The sequence below is a fragment of the Diadema setosum genome, chromosome 17 (assembly GCF_964275005.1).
Source record: "Diadema setosum chromosome 17, eeDiaSeto1, whole genome shotgun sequence".
Taxonomy (NCBI): Eukaryota; Metazoa; Echinodermata; class Echinoidea; order Diadematoida; family Diadematidae; genus Diadema; species Diadema setosum.
Window position 1 is genome coordinate 16,842,273 of NC_092701.1, and position 16,706 is coordinate 16,858,978.

At 39.0% G+C, this 16,706-nt stretch overlaps 1 protein-coding gene and 1 pseudogene across 2 annotated transcripts in view; one reads left to right on the forward strand and one right to left on the reverse strand.

Annotated features, from left to right (window-relative positions):
- LOC140240428 (uncharacterized) overlaps positions 1-16,687 on the forward strand; it is a 53,496-nt gene extending 36,809 nt beyond the window's left edge. For both annotated transcript variants that reach the window (XM_072320197.1, XM_072320196.1), the window contains exons 2-4: positions 10,452-10,846; positions 12,532-12,754; positions 13,227-16,687. In XM_072320197.1, coding sequence (XP_072176298.1) covers positions 10,474-10,846; positions 12,532-12,754; positions 13,227-13,950 — 1,320 coding nt within the window. In that variant the 5' untranslated portion in view covers positions 10,452-10,473 and the 3' untranslated portion in view covers positions 13,951-16,687. The remainder of the gene's footprint in view (positions 1-10,451; positions 10,847-12,531; positions 12,755-13,226) is intronic.
- Positions 1-16,706, reverse strand: part of LOC140240429 (uncharacterized) — a 54,947-nt pseudogene that overhangs the window by 6,866 nt on the left and 31,375 nt on the right.

A 16,706-nucleotide genomic window follows, 5' to 3' on the forward strand; every position in this document is an offset into this window, starting at 1 on the left:
ACTTTAATAGTGTCAAACTCTGATTTTTATTGTGAGTTTCCGAGCATCTCCCTTGAATGTGGCTGTTCACTGACTAATTAAAGAGCTGTCACCTCATCTGGGATTACTGCTCACACTGAATGATGCCGTAATGATCATTACTACACATATAGGACCAGTAAATGTCTTTGTTTCTGTAAATTAATCAAGTATGGCAGGACAAATAAGTGCCAAAAATCATGACTGACACAACCAGTGACACCTTGATGTTCTCAGCTGAGAGGGAAATCATAAAATCTCTGAAGCGACAGAGTAACTAGTCTCTTTCCTGAGCCCAGAGACCGAGTGATGTAAGAGGCGTGTGTTGTGTTTATCCTTGGCTGTGGTCATGTTTCCAGGGACAACATTTGGGAAAGCTCCCTCAATGTCGCAGTAAATCATGAACATGCTGTCAACCTTCTTCAGAACAAATATGATCATAATCTCTCGACTCCTTCTGAGAATAGGTTTTTGCGGTTTATTTCTTTAATCCTTTTTTTTTTCCTCATGAGAACAACTGACAGTCTTATCATGCATTTGAGACATAAGTGACAACCACTCACCCTCAAAATGTATTCTATGAATGTTTGCAACAGTATGATGAAACAGAACAAATATGAACCAGGGCCCCATTTCATAAAAGATGTTAGGATGGCAATTCTTGCTGGAATGACAACTTCCAATAGCAACAGCCAATCAGGAAGCTGGATTCTTCTTGTTATTATGACAATTGTCATCCCAGCAAGAGTTGCTATCATATCAACTTTTTATGAAATGGGGCCCAGATCAGTATTCTTAGGGCTGTGCGTGGATGTGCTGTAATGTTATGCTTTGGTATAAATCTTTCTTGTTGCTTCTGCCTTTCAGCCAGTATGTTTGCATGCATTTACTTTTGCAGCACACTGAGACTATTCCATTGATAAAAATTATGATATAGAATAACATTTAACAAAGTACATACACATATATTAATGTACATTGTCTTTGAATTTCATGGTGACAAAAATGTGACAGAGAACACTGAGTTTGCAACTTTTTGCAAATCATTTATGGTTTAGTCTCACGAGTCCAGATTATTCTTCACTAAATTGAATTTCCCAGCAAAGACAGAGATACAGGTGGATGGCAAATCTGTGATTCAGGACCTGGCAGACTAGTCTAATTACTGTAGATGTATCAAGTAAGGGTCACCTGTCTCTTGGAGGAGAGCTAATTGTGTTTCAATGAGTGACAGCATCATTGGTTCACCTAGTATCTCCTGAGGTTATTCAGGGTCTAGAGGTGTGGAGGTGGTAAGCTCTTTCCCCCCCCCCCCCTCCCATCTACTGTTCTCTCAATTGTTCAATTGATTTAAGATGAATGTGTGTTATACTGAAGGTTGTTTATCATAATTATCATATCTTATTACAGTTTTGCTTTAAACACTGTCATTCTGTCACAAGTAGAAAAAATTGTTCTGAATTCTTTGAGATTTTTGTTTCAGTTATCAGTGACTGGAGTGTTTTGTTATGTATGTGGTTTTTCCGACTAAGCTTATAAAAAGGTGTGATGTCGTGGGAAATTGTTTGTTTTGCACAAAGTGACCAGAATAACAGAGTCGTAATGCTTATTGGCTATTTAATTTAATGATGATCATCCAGACACTCCCTCTGGTCAGTAAGAGAGGATCAAGCAATTACGCTATTATGAAGAAAATCTGTGGTCATCTTACAAACTCAACTCTTTCATTGTCAGTCAAATGATGGTTCTATGTGAATTGCACATCTATGGCACATCATTATATCTGTAGCTGGATAAGGGTTAAGTAGGTTTCTGGTATCCATGTCATTGTTGGCAAAGACCTTAACGACGGATCCTCTGTCCCTGGTCCTCCTGCTGATTCCCAGTGGAGGAGAAACCGCAGCTTACCGTACAAGATTTACGAGATTATCAAATTATTTGCAAGTCATGACAAAGAATTTACAATGTATACAAGTGTCTGGTCCAACAGAAACTCTCCAGGACATTCAAGCATCACTACTTGTCTTCCTTTAATATGTCTTTTATTTTTCATTGTCAGTCAATGAAATAAGAAACCACAAACTATGAAGAAGGTGCATGACATCTAAATTTTCTCTTTTAGTAATGGTTTCTTGTCACAAGTCTGCAGTGGATATTTCATTTTGACATTTTGATATTTTTTTTTCACTATTAAACACTATATTTTTTGCCAAATAAAGGTCAGTAAAGACCATTTGAAAATGGTAAACTGGTGAATGAAACATCACTTGGTCTCTGAAGAAGTCTATAGTCACTTCACGATGTAAATAATTCCTTGTGAAACGTTTTATTATGTCAGATTTGCTCATCTAAATATAATTTATATTCAATTAAATCATGACCAGAAATCAAATGTGACATAAATAACAATAATATGTGGGTTAGTCAAATATCGGTTAGTGATTGGCTAAACACAGTCATGTGATGGAGGCACATTGGTTATGTTCGCCCATGGGCAGAACATTTTTGTAATGTTCTCCCATGGGAAAACATTTTCACGTAACAAATGACAAACTATACCAAACGACTGAACGATCATATTTTTCACGCAATCGATAGGATAACCCATAACAGATGATGGTATTTGACTAACCCATATAATATAACAGGTGATGACTTGTACTCGGGAGGCTACAAGTCCCTTGACTTCGTCTCGGGACTAATAACCTCCCTCAATAGCATTTCAAACCCTTCGGGTGGAACATTCGGTATGTTCCCTCCCCCGCCAGTCATCATGTACTGTAAAAGTGGAAATTTTCGCGGTGTTGAAATTTTCGCGCAACCAGAAACTAGCGTGAAAATAAAAGCACACGAATATTTTTGCTTGCCATACTCCTGTGCGTGATGTCTTGATTCCATGGAATTAAAAACATGCGAAACTCTTCTTACCCGGCCAAGCGCGAAAAATTACTTGCGCGAAAATATCCGCTTTTACAGTATATAATATTGACTGCCATATTCATCACAATCAAATCATTCCTTTCTGTGACTTAACACAGTACTTTTGTAAATGTAATGGATACTCCTGCTGAAAAAAAAAAACAGTTTTCCTCGTTAAAAAACACACATAAAAACAGCTGAGATTAATATTTGAAATCAGCTTCAGCCTTTCACAAATGGAATTCTCCATGTCCCTTTCATAACCTGTGAAGTTCCATGACACTTGCTCCGTTGTCCCCGATCTAGCCTCCTTCTGACCCCACTTTGCTTCTGTTTGTGACTAACCCCCTGATGACACACACCCCTCTGTCTCCACTTTGAGAAGGAATCACACCAACTGTGAGTGCACTGCGTGGTCATGTGGGTGTGATCATGTGACACATCACATGATGTCACAGACCACAAGTCTGGACATTTTCTTAAATAATTTTTTTTTGAGAATCAGTTTCATGACACTCTTGGCATTTCCACAAGTGACACATCAAGAAAGCCTGCAGAGAAACAAGAACTTGTAATATATCTGTACAGAAGTTAACCAGTGGTACAATTGTGGTGAACCACTTTTGGCACTAAAAAGGCAGGTTTTTGAAGAAAATTGGAGCTCAGAGAGGGGGGCCCTGGTACCACAACTTTAATGCCATGAAAGATGTGTTTTAGATAGTTTCCCTGGTGATATGCCAAACCACAGCAACAGCCACTAACTAGGCTCGTTTAGTGGTGGAAGACAAGTGGCTGTTTGTGGTCTGAGGAGGAGTACCCCCCCCCCCCCCCCCAAGGTGCAGACAGGTGAAATTGGATGCATGCTTGGTCAATGGCATTGTGGAATTGACATTCAAAAAAACCTTTAAAAATTACATTTTGGGCAGACTCTATCGGATGTGAAAGGGTAGCCAACATGGCTTATACTTGAAGGGAAGTGTCACATAACACACCATTTTGAAGGGGAAGGAAAGGGATCTATGAATTAGCGTGTAAATATCAAAAATATTTGTGATTTAATGAAAGTGAAGAAATGAATTGTTTCATTACCAAATCTATGTCCTTTTCAAAGTGAGTATTTAGAAAACATAGTGGCTGTTTGATATCCATACTCTCACAAACTACTAACATAAGGTTCGGACAGCAATAGTCAATATATTTCTTTCAAGGTAGATTACGCGGACAGTTACGAAGGAACTAAAATTGTTATCGAAATTCCAAGGCACAGTGTATCACCACTGATTTCACGCAAACATCAGTCCCTTGAGATACTCATGTCGGATTGATTGTCTGTTGTGTGCTTAATGTTATGCTGAATACACCTGCCATTTTAGAGGTTGATGCACGCAAGCAATTAACTCTGAAACTATGACTTGCATACATGCAGTGTCTGCAAATGCTCTTGAATTGAACCACAATAAATGAAGGCAATGTTAAGATGATTCTTGCCTGAGTTGCTAGTGATGTCATAGATGATTTAACAGATCACAGCAAGGTTAGTTGGTTGTGTCTCTTGTACCTATGATTTCCGGGCATTCATTTGTCACAGTGGTCAGCTGATGGACATATAGGTGTCTGCTGTCCATCTCTCTTTGTTCTGGTCACAAAGTGACCTAAAACCTTTTGTCTTTTCTTGACCATTGTTTCAATTACATTTACCACTTTTTGACAACTGTAAGATCTTTCATCAAGAATGAATTGTCTACTTGAGAAACTGGAACTTTGAATGTTATACCCATCACAAACTCGACTGAGATTTTATCAACAGTGAAATAAAAGGTTAAAAGTTCAAATATCACTACAGAAAAAGAGAAGACAGTACATGTATGTCATCTTGAAGAGGTATAATTTCCTGGGAAATGATTCACGTTTCAGCTTCACCACAACACATGGTTTTCAGATTGTAAGAACACTGATATATGTGGTCAATATTGCTTGATGACAAATATACTGGAAAAAGAAATCTGTGACAAAAACGTCAAGGGGTCATACAGCAAAACCCATGTTTCACTTTGCGATTTTCAGAATATACACCTGTAGTTCATGTCATTAAACACTTAGTCAATGTCTCCAAATTGACTGCCAATCAAGCTGTGCAGGTTCGTTCATCAAGGGCAAGGGATATGTAGCTCACCACGGGGTGAGTCACCCCCCTCCTCCAACCCTCTCCCTCCTACGAAGGAAAAAAAAAATATCAGAGGGAATCCCCTTTAGAGCCAACCATCCAATGTGTCACATTTGGCTGGCAGCGACATCCAGAGTCCATATCATGTCAAACATAGCTAGACTAGCAGCCAGCGATGAAATATGAAATTAGGGATTTTGTAAAGATAAGTGGTGGAGTAGCATTAGTAAGGAGACACTCTCCTATATCTTGGTTTACAGGGGAGTTATTGCGAGCTTAACAGTCATTTTTAGTGTTGTCTTTGTATTCTTCCTTTTCCATTTAATTCTTGCAAATTGAGGTTTTATTAGTAAATAAAACAATTTCAGTCAGAGTTCATTCCCCTCAGAGTGTGTGCATAGAATCTACAATTGCACATGTTTTATATTAAACACCAAATATAATACAATGTGCAATTCAAATGATACCTACATGTATTTACTTTAAACACATGTACATGGTGCACCATTTTGTTTTGAACTACAGAAGTATGTGCATTTGCAAGATTTTTGGTAACAAACAGATTGTATAAAAAATGTAACTGTTTAAGTTTGATCACCCAAATACATTGTACTCTGATCTTGTTTGAAATGAATTATTTTGAGGGACATTTTGGAACTCTGTTGTAATAGATATATCAGGCAGAGTAATAAAGGGTACAGATGCTCCAACAGGCTCAACTCTAAGTTCTTGATATTGAAAAAACATAAAGTCCCCCTGGCAAGTTTGGACATACACAAACATTTTCTTTGTTTTCTCTTTTAAGGGGGGGGGGGGGGGGGAGATGGTTACCTTTTGTCCACAACCATGAGCATAATTAGCACTTATGCACATATGATGTAATTGCCATACGATATGAGTTAATATGGACCTGGACTTACGGTATTCCCTCATCCTTAAATACACCTGTTCAGTGGCATCCTTCCATTGGTGTCACTGCCCCCACAACTTCCACCACAGGTCATCCACCGCCCTTCCTGACTTTACACCACCTGCCATATTACACTCTCCCTAGTGATGACATACAGGTTTCCTGGTTTGGGTCATATCCAATGATTATTCCATCCTTGGAAATAAAAAAAAAAAGCAAACTGCCCAACAAATCTGTATCAGACTGATTACTTAAAAACACCTATAGTGCATTGCCTACACGTTCCATACTGGGTGGAACTAATTACTTAATTTTTGGCCCATATTATCTAGTCAAAGAATGCAACTGCAAGTAAATACTGGCCACAGTTTCAGCTGTTGTTAGCTATGTGAATCACTAATGAGGTACAGCTTCATAGCACAGGTACATGTAGTAACAAGTCATTTTCAAAAATGTTGTTCTTATACTGTATGTGCCGTATATTTCATGAGGTGTTTATTTTTGCAAATTTTGCTAGTTGGATGCTATTTCTGAATTTAACAATGCACAAAATTACAAACTCTGATCTAGATATGAATGCAGCGTGCACATGTACATGTCTCCATTTATTCTTGTGCGCCACGATCATGAATTTTTGCATTTGAAAAATTTTCGGGAAGTCACGATTTGAAAAAAAAAAAAAAAAAATAGACTCACTATATGCTGTATACAGTACCACAGACACATATTAATAAACTTGGTTTTGCCACTCAGTTGAAACAGTCAAAAGAAACAATCAAAAGGTTTCACTGTCTTCATTTGAAAAAGTTTATCTCTGGTATCTATGTCCCTCTTTTGCGGCAAAAGGTCACATGTACACACACGTTTTCCTTTGAAACCAACCTGATGTTGCAGTCAGTGCTGATGGACCCATGTGCATTGCACTGGCAAAGACTGCAGTCCCCTGTCCCTGTAGCGTAGAAACCAGTAGAGCAGTCTGAACAGTTAACCCCAGTGAAGCCTTCTTTACAGGTACACATTGTGGTTCCACTGTCACATGAAGTGTAGTTCACTGTTCCCTGACTGCTACACAGACATCCTGTATAGTGTTAAAAAAAAAGATTTTTTGAAAATGATGAAATGCTCATTATATTCCATTTGAAATCAAATTCGAAATATAATTCCACATAAATTTCAACAATCAGCAAGTATTCAGAACTTGTTCCATACTGAATTCTGAAATACCCATAGACTTAATCCGTAGGTCACTAAGCTAGGTTCCTGTACGGAATGGGTTAACGTCATGACTATTGTGATGATCTGAAACAGTACCCTAACTCCATTTGTTTTATGAGTTCGTATGAATGGAGCTATGCTTATGGATTCCATCTTCAGTATATAAAAAAAATAACAATAATGATAATAATAATAATATATATATATATTATGCATATATGTGAAGGAATCGGGATGTGTACATATATTATGCATTCTTGCAGTAATAAATCTACTTGTTTTAGTTTTTTTAACCACCATTACATTTAGCATGCAATTCATTTCTGCTTGCTTCAGCTGATGGAAAAAAGACATGAAGAAGAGGAAATGTAGTAATATGGCAGATATGCCATTCTTATCAAATAAAGATACATGATCAGAAAATGAATCTTATTAGTCCAGGAAGATGTGCATGCACAATGCAATTTGGATGACCGGCTCCCGTGGCAATGGTCTGAGCGAGATTCTGACAGATGAAAAGTAATGATCAAACAAATTGATGTTGAGACTTCCTATCCACATTGCATTGGGCCAGACGGGGAATACATCCGCGTGGCTCGCTGCATCCATTAAGACTCGAGACTTGATTTCTCAGGGTATCTGTTTCGACATATACTGTCCCATCGCAGTTAATCTTACAAAGGGGAGATTCTGACAAGACATTCCCATTTGTCCACATATTAATAGGCAGCAATTTTGCCCAATTCAACCCCCGGCCATGCCCCCCCCCCCCCCCCCCCTACCTCATATGATATGGCCCCTGTTACCCATTTCTTCACTATACTCTCAGCATCCTTTGAAATTCCATCCCTGCTTCACTTCTTATGCCTTATATTTTTCTTGAATCCTCTTCCCTTACATTTTTCTTTGGGGGGGGGGGGGGATGGGGGAGGGTAATGATATTTCCTTTCACTGTTCTAACCAGCCTTATATCTGTTATCTCAATGTATTCAATTCTCATTCCGAGTGCCAGCATATCTTTCTAATGACATCCAACTTTCTCTATATTTCTTGCAATTTCTCAGATTCCCTTCCCTTATTTTCTCAAGCTAGCAGCCGCCTTTTGTCCATTGATTCTCCATTGTTTGTTCCTTCCACTATCTCCCTGTCCATATTCTTAGATCTCTTGCTCTAATTTTCTTCCAACTATCTGTATAACTGTTTATATGTTAATTCAATCTCCATATGCATTATCATTGCAGTGTTATTTTTGTCACATTGTGTTTCATCAACTGTTCCCAACTTACTGTATATTCAGCACAATTCTCTCTTTATCTCAGTCCTTCTCAACAGGGAGGTGGGATGCCTCCCTGTTCTCAATGTTGCTTTTCCAATTTTTGCCTAGTGTCTTTTTTCTGCTCTCTCGCATCACCTTACTTTCATCCTTCCATGCACCCATTCATCTGTCTTCTCCCCCCCCCCCCCCCCTCGATTTCATCTTGTCTACACTCTCACGTTTGCCTGGTTGAAACACTGTACTGATGTGTCTGAGCCCTGCCATATAGGATTACAGCAGCTAAACAAGATTTGGGACATGACATGAATATTTCATTCTCCACCAAGTTATCCCCTGCTTGTGTGAGCTGGCTACCCTTGAAGCCATCTGATGAACATCTGAAGAATGAGGGACATGTGCCCTCAGAATTCTGAAATTCTGGAGGAATGGCATTCTGTAAAACAAGTTTTGTTCTTATGTACCTCAGACAGTCAGCTCTTTGACCTCACATCTTAAGTCATTTTTTCTCAAGGTACATGAGTAGATACAGTAAATATATAGATGTATGAAATTAGTACTTGCTTTTTATTTCCTTTTTTTGTGGTATTTTTTTCTTTAACAAACTTAGATTAAAATATGCAGGAAGCACGATGTCATCCACACTCGCCTAACTGGACACCCGTGACCTGAATTGAGATGACCTACTCGCTAAAAATTCTGCCAACTGACCACATCTTAAGTTGTCCATATGAAAACTGCTACTGAAACAATAGATGAGTGCTCACTTGCCCCATAGACATTCTTTGCCTCACTTGGGCAAGTGACTTTCAATGAAGGTGGCCATTTTTGCCACCAGTTCCATTGGTAATGTGTGAAGTAAATAATCACTTTGCATCCTGGACTTTTATACTGTATACGGCATATATTTAGCAAGTCTAAATTTTCGTGAATCGAGACTTCCCAATGATACTGCGAGTGGTTAAATTCGCGATCATGGAGTCGTGCACTGAACAGAGTAATGTATAGGCGTACGTCACATTCATATCAGGATCAGAGTCAATATTTTTGCGTGATTTTAATTTCGCGAATAGCAAAATTTGCAAAATAAAAACCTCACAAAATATACGCCATATACAGTACTTGTTTAAATGCCAACTGGAGTCACAACACAAACCATCATGGCATAGCAATCTATATGGTCCTAAGTCATACTGTATACACCAAATATTTCTCGAGGTTTTTATTTTCGCGAATTTCGCGAGTCGGATACTATTCACGAAATTAAAAACATGCGAAAATATTGACTCTGTACGTGTCTACATTTCTCCGTTCAGCGCAGGACTCCACAATCACGAATTTAACCACTCACGAAATCGTCGGGAATTCCCGATTCACGAAAATTTAGACTCACGAAATATATGGCGTATACAGTATTCAACCTCCTGAATCATGTCAAGCCAAGTCAAGCTGAGTAGCATATTTCATCATCTCACCACAGAGTAATAAGTTAAGGCTATACAGCGGTAAGAATCCAAATGCATCCACCACAGTGGCTGTGAAAATGAGGTAATTAAATTTTCTGGCAAAGCAGGTAATTGGTGCCAGAGTTGACCACAAGGACTGAGAGACACAGACAACTTGCTGTAGCCTTGTTCCATGGCTGTAATTTTTTTTTTCACATTTGTTAAATTCAATCTTTGTACCTGTACGTATCAGTCTGGAAAGAGGCTAGTCCCCTTTATTTTATCAGCTGTTGTCATACTTTGCATGTAATATCTACCTGGTCACAAGCATAGAGTGTGTTGCTGTGAATTAATTTGTGTGTTTTGAACACTGTTCGTCGTTCTGTATATTACAGACACATATTCCATATGGATGAATATTTTTCTCCCTTCGCCGGGATTCATATCCAGGTTACGGTAATGAAATGGTATAACACTCCCTCGAATGTTCTTGCTCCTTCCATGCAGGTTTCTACCTAAATCGTGCTGAATGTTAATGCCACTCAAAATGCCACCAAAGTATCGTCGCAAGACGTACACGAAGATCGAGAAGCAGATCTTGATGGAGCTCATCGAGCCCAACCTCCCCGCCATCACCGACAAGCGAAAGGAGGGCAAGGTCCTCTTCAACTGCGACCGTGCCTGGACGGAAATCACGCTCCTCTTCAATGCTCACCGCGACACAGTGTCGCGGCGCAGCTCCGACGACTTGCGGGGTGCCTGGAAGTATGTGACACAGGTTCAGTTCCCCAAGCTGCCCCCGATGCAGATAGTGATGGAGTACCTGAATGGGCGGAAACGGCTGGTCAACTACCGGGCCTTGCTCCTTGATGCCTCCCACTGGAAGATGGAAGACGGTGCGGGTACAGTCAACTTTCCTTGTCCTTTTTCTGTAGTTTTATCCCCGTTCTTTGCAATCACGTACAACCATTATGACACAGATGGGAAGTATGACATCTTTTAGCATTTTTCAAAAGTTGCAGCAAAATTTTGTCCATCTTTTTATCTTCCTATTTCAATAAATATTAGATCCAAATGAATTTCGTGATTTGCTTGCTGGCAAAGACAGAGCTTATTGCATGCTTGAATGCACAAGCTATTACCTTGTACATCTTGGCTGTCCCTTTGTTTATGCAGTTTTACTGAAGGGAAACAAAATAGATAATTTTATTTGTAGAATGTACATTAATTAAGAAAGAAGGGGGATTAACTGCCATACTTCCAACCTTTGTCATATGGAAAGCTATTTAAACTTGTCATGAGTTTCATTTCTGTTGAATTACCCATCTTATGATGACTGTAGCAATAGATAACATGCATGTTCTAGTTGATAAGGCATTATGTCCTGTGTACGTTTGTTTAACACTGCATGAGCAATATCATAGACACATAATCTACAAAGCACTTTCTTTCAGATTATTCCTCATACCTTGCAGGAACAGAAGATAGTTGGGATTAAATCTCAACTCTTATACAAAGCCAAATCAACTATTCAAGACCACTTGTATTATTTAAAGTTACTGATGGAATGCTACTGAATGTATTATTCTAAGAATAAGAGAATTGTTCTCCCACAAAAGAAAAGAATACATGACATCCATGTAGTTTGTGGCCTGAGATTTAGAATCAAACTGAGTTAACTCCAAGCTGTAATCTGTGTTAATATACCTACATATGGAATGGAGTCAGAAGCTTGCTTTAACACTTGCACAAGCAATCAGTTCATTGTAACACAAAATCATTGTCAGTCCAGCTTCAAAGCTGTTCATCATGATTATAAGCCAGTTTGCAGTTCTACTATGTGCATGAGCAGAAAAAAGGTAATTTGTACCAACATGCATGTTGGTTTTTAAATTCACTGGGATAAGCATCTGTGATGTAATGATTATTCATGTGTAATCCTTATATGCTGCTTGCCAGCACATCCACCTGACAGCAAACATGGTATTTGGCAATATCAATAGAAAGATATTATTAATACATTCAATGCAAAATCATGTAATGGATGCTTTCCCAAGTGTTAATTGATGGATCATTCTGGTCATCTGGTCTATGCAAGTTCATTCTTTGTTTGAACAGGATCTATGAATCCCATGAAATGTTAGGTAAAGCTTATACATGTACATTAACATGTCGCTCTGAAAATGAGTAAAGTGCCCCTAACTGACTGAGAAAGAGAGAGGTCATTCATACGAACGTGCCCATGAGCTAACTCCAAACTGGCTTATTATCTCAACAAAGTAACAGTTTTGTGTGGAAGAGATGCACTTGCAGCAAAGGCTCTTTTAAAAGAATATCTAATATGATGAAAAATTCTCTAGTCTAACCATTTGTTGCATGCACCAGTAACCAAGCCCGATTTCTGTGCCCAATCTGTTGATAATGAATGTACCTTTATGCACCATTATAAATTGTATTACGTTCATGACCTCTGTTGTTTCTTCCATGTGTGAACCCCTATGCATGTCTTTTTTTTTTCTTTCCGTTGAACGTGACGTGACATTTCGCATTGACCGTGCTTCCACCACACATGCATGTCATCCCCAAGAAATCCCGTGTCCGCCTCTCACAGACCTGCCCAACGTGAAACAACGAGGCAAGCGCACCGTGTACAAGTTGTATGAGAAGGAGCTCCTCTTGGAGCTGGTCACCAACAGGTGGTCGGACGTCATGCTGACCGGGCCGGAGCTCACCTGCGAGCTCCGCAGGGACGGGGCCTGGCAGGAGATCCATGACAACTACAATGAGGACCCTCGTGCTGTCACCCAGAGGTAGGCCAACAAAACTTGAAATTTAACCAAATATTTGAGTCTTTCAGTGACAGAAGAGGGCTTCCATAGGCAAAGTGTTTCAAGGAATATGTTATTTCTGATAATTCTGCTACCACCTGATTTTTTTTCCCTGCATTTAACTGCAGTTTCTTTCTCTGTCTTTCATCATTTACAATTCCTTTTGACACTAGAACATCACCTTACTTTAGGATATTTGTCCAGGAAAACTAAATTTTCAGTAATGGGAAGAAAACCATTCATTACACATTTAGAGTAAGAAACAATACTCATCAGAAAAGTGTGTGCTATCCTGTTTGGTTGACAGTCTGATACCTATGAGTGATCCTCCCCAAATTTGTACTTATTCTTGTGCCTGTAATATGCCATCAAGGTATGCACATGAATTGGATTTTGTTATTTGTCAACTTGGTACACAGCCCCATGACTCTGTCCATTTTGTCCTACACCATAGAACCATTCGTGACCTGCGGTACTGCTGGAAGTATATGGTGCAACAGGGGAGACAGGTGGAGGCCAAGTTGAAAGCACAGCAGCCAGGGGATCCCCCTTTCATCCCCACCCCAACCGAGGCTGTGTATCTCAGGGTGCGCCAGCTGGAACTTGACTGCGGTAGTCGGTTCCTGCCTTTCTTCTTGCAGAGCCCACAGCAACAGGGCGATGACATGTCTCCTCACAACACAGAGACGCCCTCTCCCCAGCAGGGCCAACCCCTGCAGGTGCCTCAGCAGGGAACCGGACGAAGAGGGAGGCCACGCTCCACCCAGCGCCAGGAAGCAGCAGAATCCTCGTCCCTCCAACACCAAAGTAATGAGGCCCAGCAGCAGCAGCAGCAGCACCAAGTGGCAGTGTCCCAGCACCAGGGGAATGCCACCCAGCATCAAGCGCCTCCTCAGCAGCACCAAGCTGCTGCGCAGCAACACCAAGGCCTGACGCTCCAACACCAGAGCCAGGCACCACAGCAGGCTCCTGGGCAGCACCAGCAACCAGGAATGCATCATGGATCTGCACATCAGGGTTCGTCACCTCACCAGGTCCAGGTGCCACATCAGGGCCAGAGTCCACACCAGGCTCCAGGACACCCTGGTCCAGGACCACTTCAGGTCCCTGCACACCTTAGCCTCATCCCAGGGCTGACACTGCACCAAGCCCCAAGACCCCAGCACACAGGTTCTTAACAGAATTCTCACTGCACTGTGTATGTGATCCACCACTGTTGTTATCTTCAACATCCTATCATTGCTCACTGTACTTGCTTAGATTTGCTTTTGATTACTGTTTACATGTATGACTTTTAAAATGGTATTTTTTTTCTTTTGTCTGCCTTAGAATATGTTTATGTAGAAAGATTTGTGTCTTTTCCTATTTATATATCTTCATTTTTAAAAAGTTTCTTGCCTTCCTCACAAGATTTACTCATCTCTAATAGAAAGAGAGTCAACAGGAATTTTGCATGCAGTGCAATAATGACACCATATTTTTGCCAAATGAGTGATTTCTGTAAGAAAAGGAGAAATGCAACATAGTCACCAGAAAATTCTCAGAATGAAGAATAAAACTTTCGGTAACTTGAATTTCCGAAAAACATGTCACATTTCAATGGTTTCACTGGTCGTGAACTTTAGACATAAATTCAAAACTCACAATATCTACAGCAGCATTTTCAGTAAAGCTGAATTTTCTCCAGCCTTCAGTCACCAACTTGAGCGACATACAATGTACCCCATGGTTAATAACTTTCAATGCCGGATGATGACATGCTAGCATTCAAAAGACCTGTTAACCTAAATGTCTTTTTGTATTATAAGTGTATATAGCTGACTATGTGACTTGTGGCTGTACATAGCTTTGTAGAGCTAGAAATGCTAACATCTCACAAACATGGCTTTAAAATTAAATGAAAAGAAGTATCAGTGTTACATTACTATCACGCTATGTAAGGTTCAAACACTCATATCTATGAGCTTGGAATAAACCATAATTGTGTTACACTGTGTTGCTAGACTGTAGAAGTGCCAAGATGGTGAATTATACTTTTAACATATGTTATCATGTCATTATTACATGTACTTTAAGAGTAACCTTCTAGTTTTATTTCAGCAGTATGTTGCTAAGTGGTTTTTATTAGTTTCTTTTCTTTCCAAATCGTGTGTGTAGAGGATAAGTCATACAACTCCACTCTGCATTATTTTGTGAACTTCATGACAAAACATTTATCTATTTCATATTCCTTGCATTGTACAAGGATTTTGTGCATCTGAACTTCTTCAGTTTGTTCATGAAAAGTAAGTCTGTTTGATTTAACAAATTCAGCAGTTAGACTGATATTTTGATTACAGTTTTGTGAATGAAGTATCATATGGTGGATTTACTGTAATTTTTCTCGTAAAACAGAAAATATTCTGAAACAGTGCCAGTCATCTGTGGCATTACACATGTAAATATCTGTCCTACATTTAGGATAGACTGTGTTGATGGCATACATGGTAGAATGAAATATGCATAGAGTATGGGAATTGCACTAAATTAGTCTTGCAGAAAAAAAGAAAAAAATAATTCCTGTTTACACATTGTAATCCCAATTACTGTGCTGAGTGTTAATGCTAAACAATGAAAAAGTAAAAGCATTTGTTTGAATGTGTAGCTTGCTTGTCTTGTTTCTAACCAAAGATGAAAGCATTCATTAATGCTCTTGTGATATACATCTCTTGCGTCCTAGTCACTCTTCAGTACATATATGACATATTTTTATGTGTTCAGTTAACTGAGTACATGAATGTTAGTATACTTGCTGTAATTACTTTACTATACAATGGCACATAAAAATGTTAATATGTCCAAAAAAAGTTACTACATTCTTTTATTGCTACAACCTCCTTCAACCCCCCTCCCCAAAAAAAAGAAAATCATGATTATCAAACAGTGACTGAGTTCTCTCCAATCGATGTATGTCAGTGTGTCTACAGACTCCACCAACTACTGTACGAGCTGAAATTTTCGCGTACAGATATTTTCGCGAATTGCTACTTGGCGGACATTTTCGCGTGTTGTTAATTTCGCGGTTGCGAGGGTCTAACCGAACTTAGTTATTTGCGCGTTGTTATTTTTGCGTGTTGTTATTTTCGCGGTTCAAAGGCGATTCGCGAAATTCGCGAAAATAAAACCACCGCGAAAATTTCAGCTTGTACAGTAACCAACGATCATTGTGTTGTAACAAAAAAAAAGAGAGAATATGATTTGATGAAGATCATTCAATTAATCTACAGATTTTTTTTTTTAGATGTCTCATTGCTGTAAGACACTTATTCCATAGTGTCTTATTTTGTCATTTATGGTTTCAACTCTAGCTTAGTTTGAACTTATCAGAAGATGTTATCTGATGTTCTCATCCAAACTTTTGCAGGACACTCTATACTGATTAGTTATACGTGTAGTTTTCATATTGTGTCTTGTTCAGCATGTAAAAAAAAAAGAAAATAGATTGTGTAGCTTGAACTATAATTTTGAAGTGACTAAGCCACATGTATAACAATTTATAGTTCGAGCTTTGTACATATGAAAAATAGCAGCAGAACACTAGCATTTGTGACCTTTTGTTATGAATATTATATCTGTCATTTCCTTTTAAAGTTCTCTCTCTGCATGTCTGTGATAATGTTGACCTGTTTGAAGTCGTATGATTTAAACATGTAGATATAGTTGTGAATAATGTGAAACCAGTTGGCATATCAATGTATGCCTTTTCGATGTGAAGAAAATCAGGCATAGTTCTCGTACATATGTAGTTACTTGATGTTTTGTATGAAAGGATGTAGCTTTCAGTACAAGGAGATCTTGTATTCCTTTCTTGATACTGAAACATGTGAACACAATGCTCATGTCCTAGAAAAGTAATAAAACTCTTCACTACTCAAATCTTTCCTTATTCTCACAT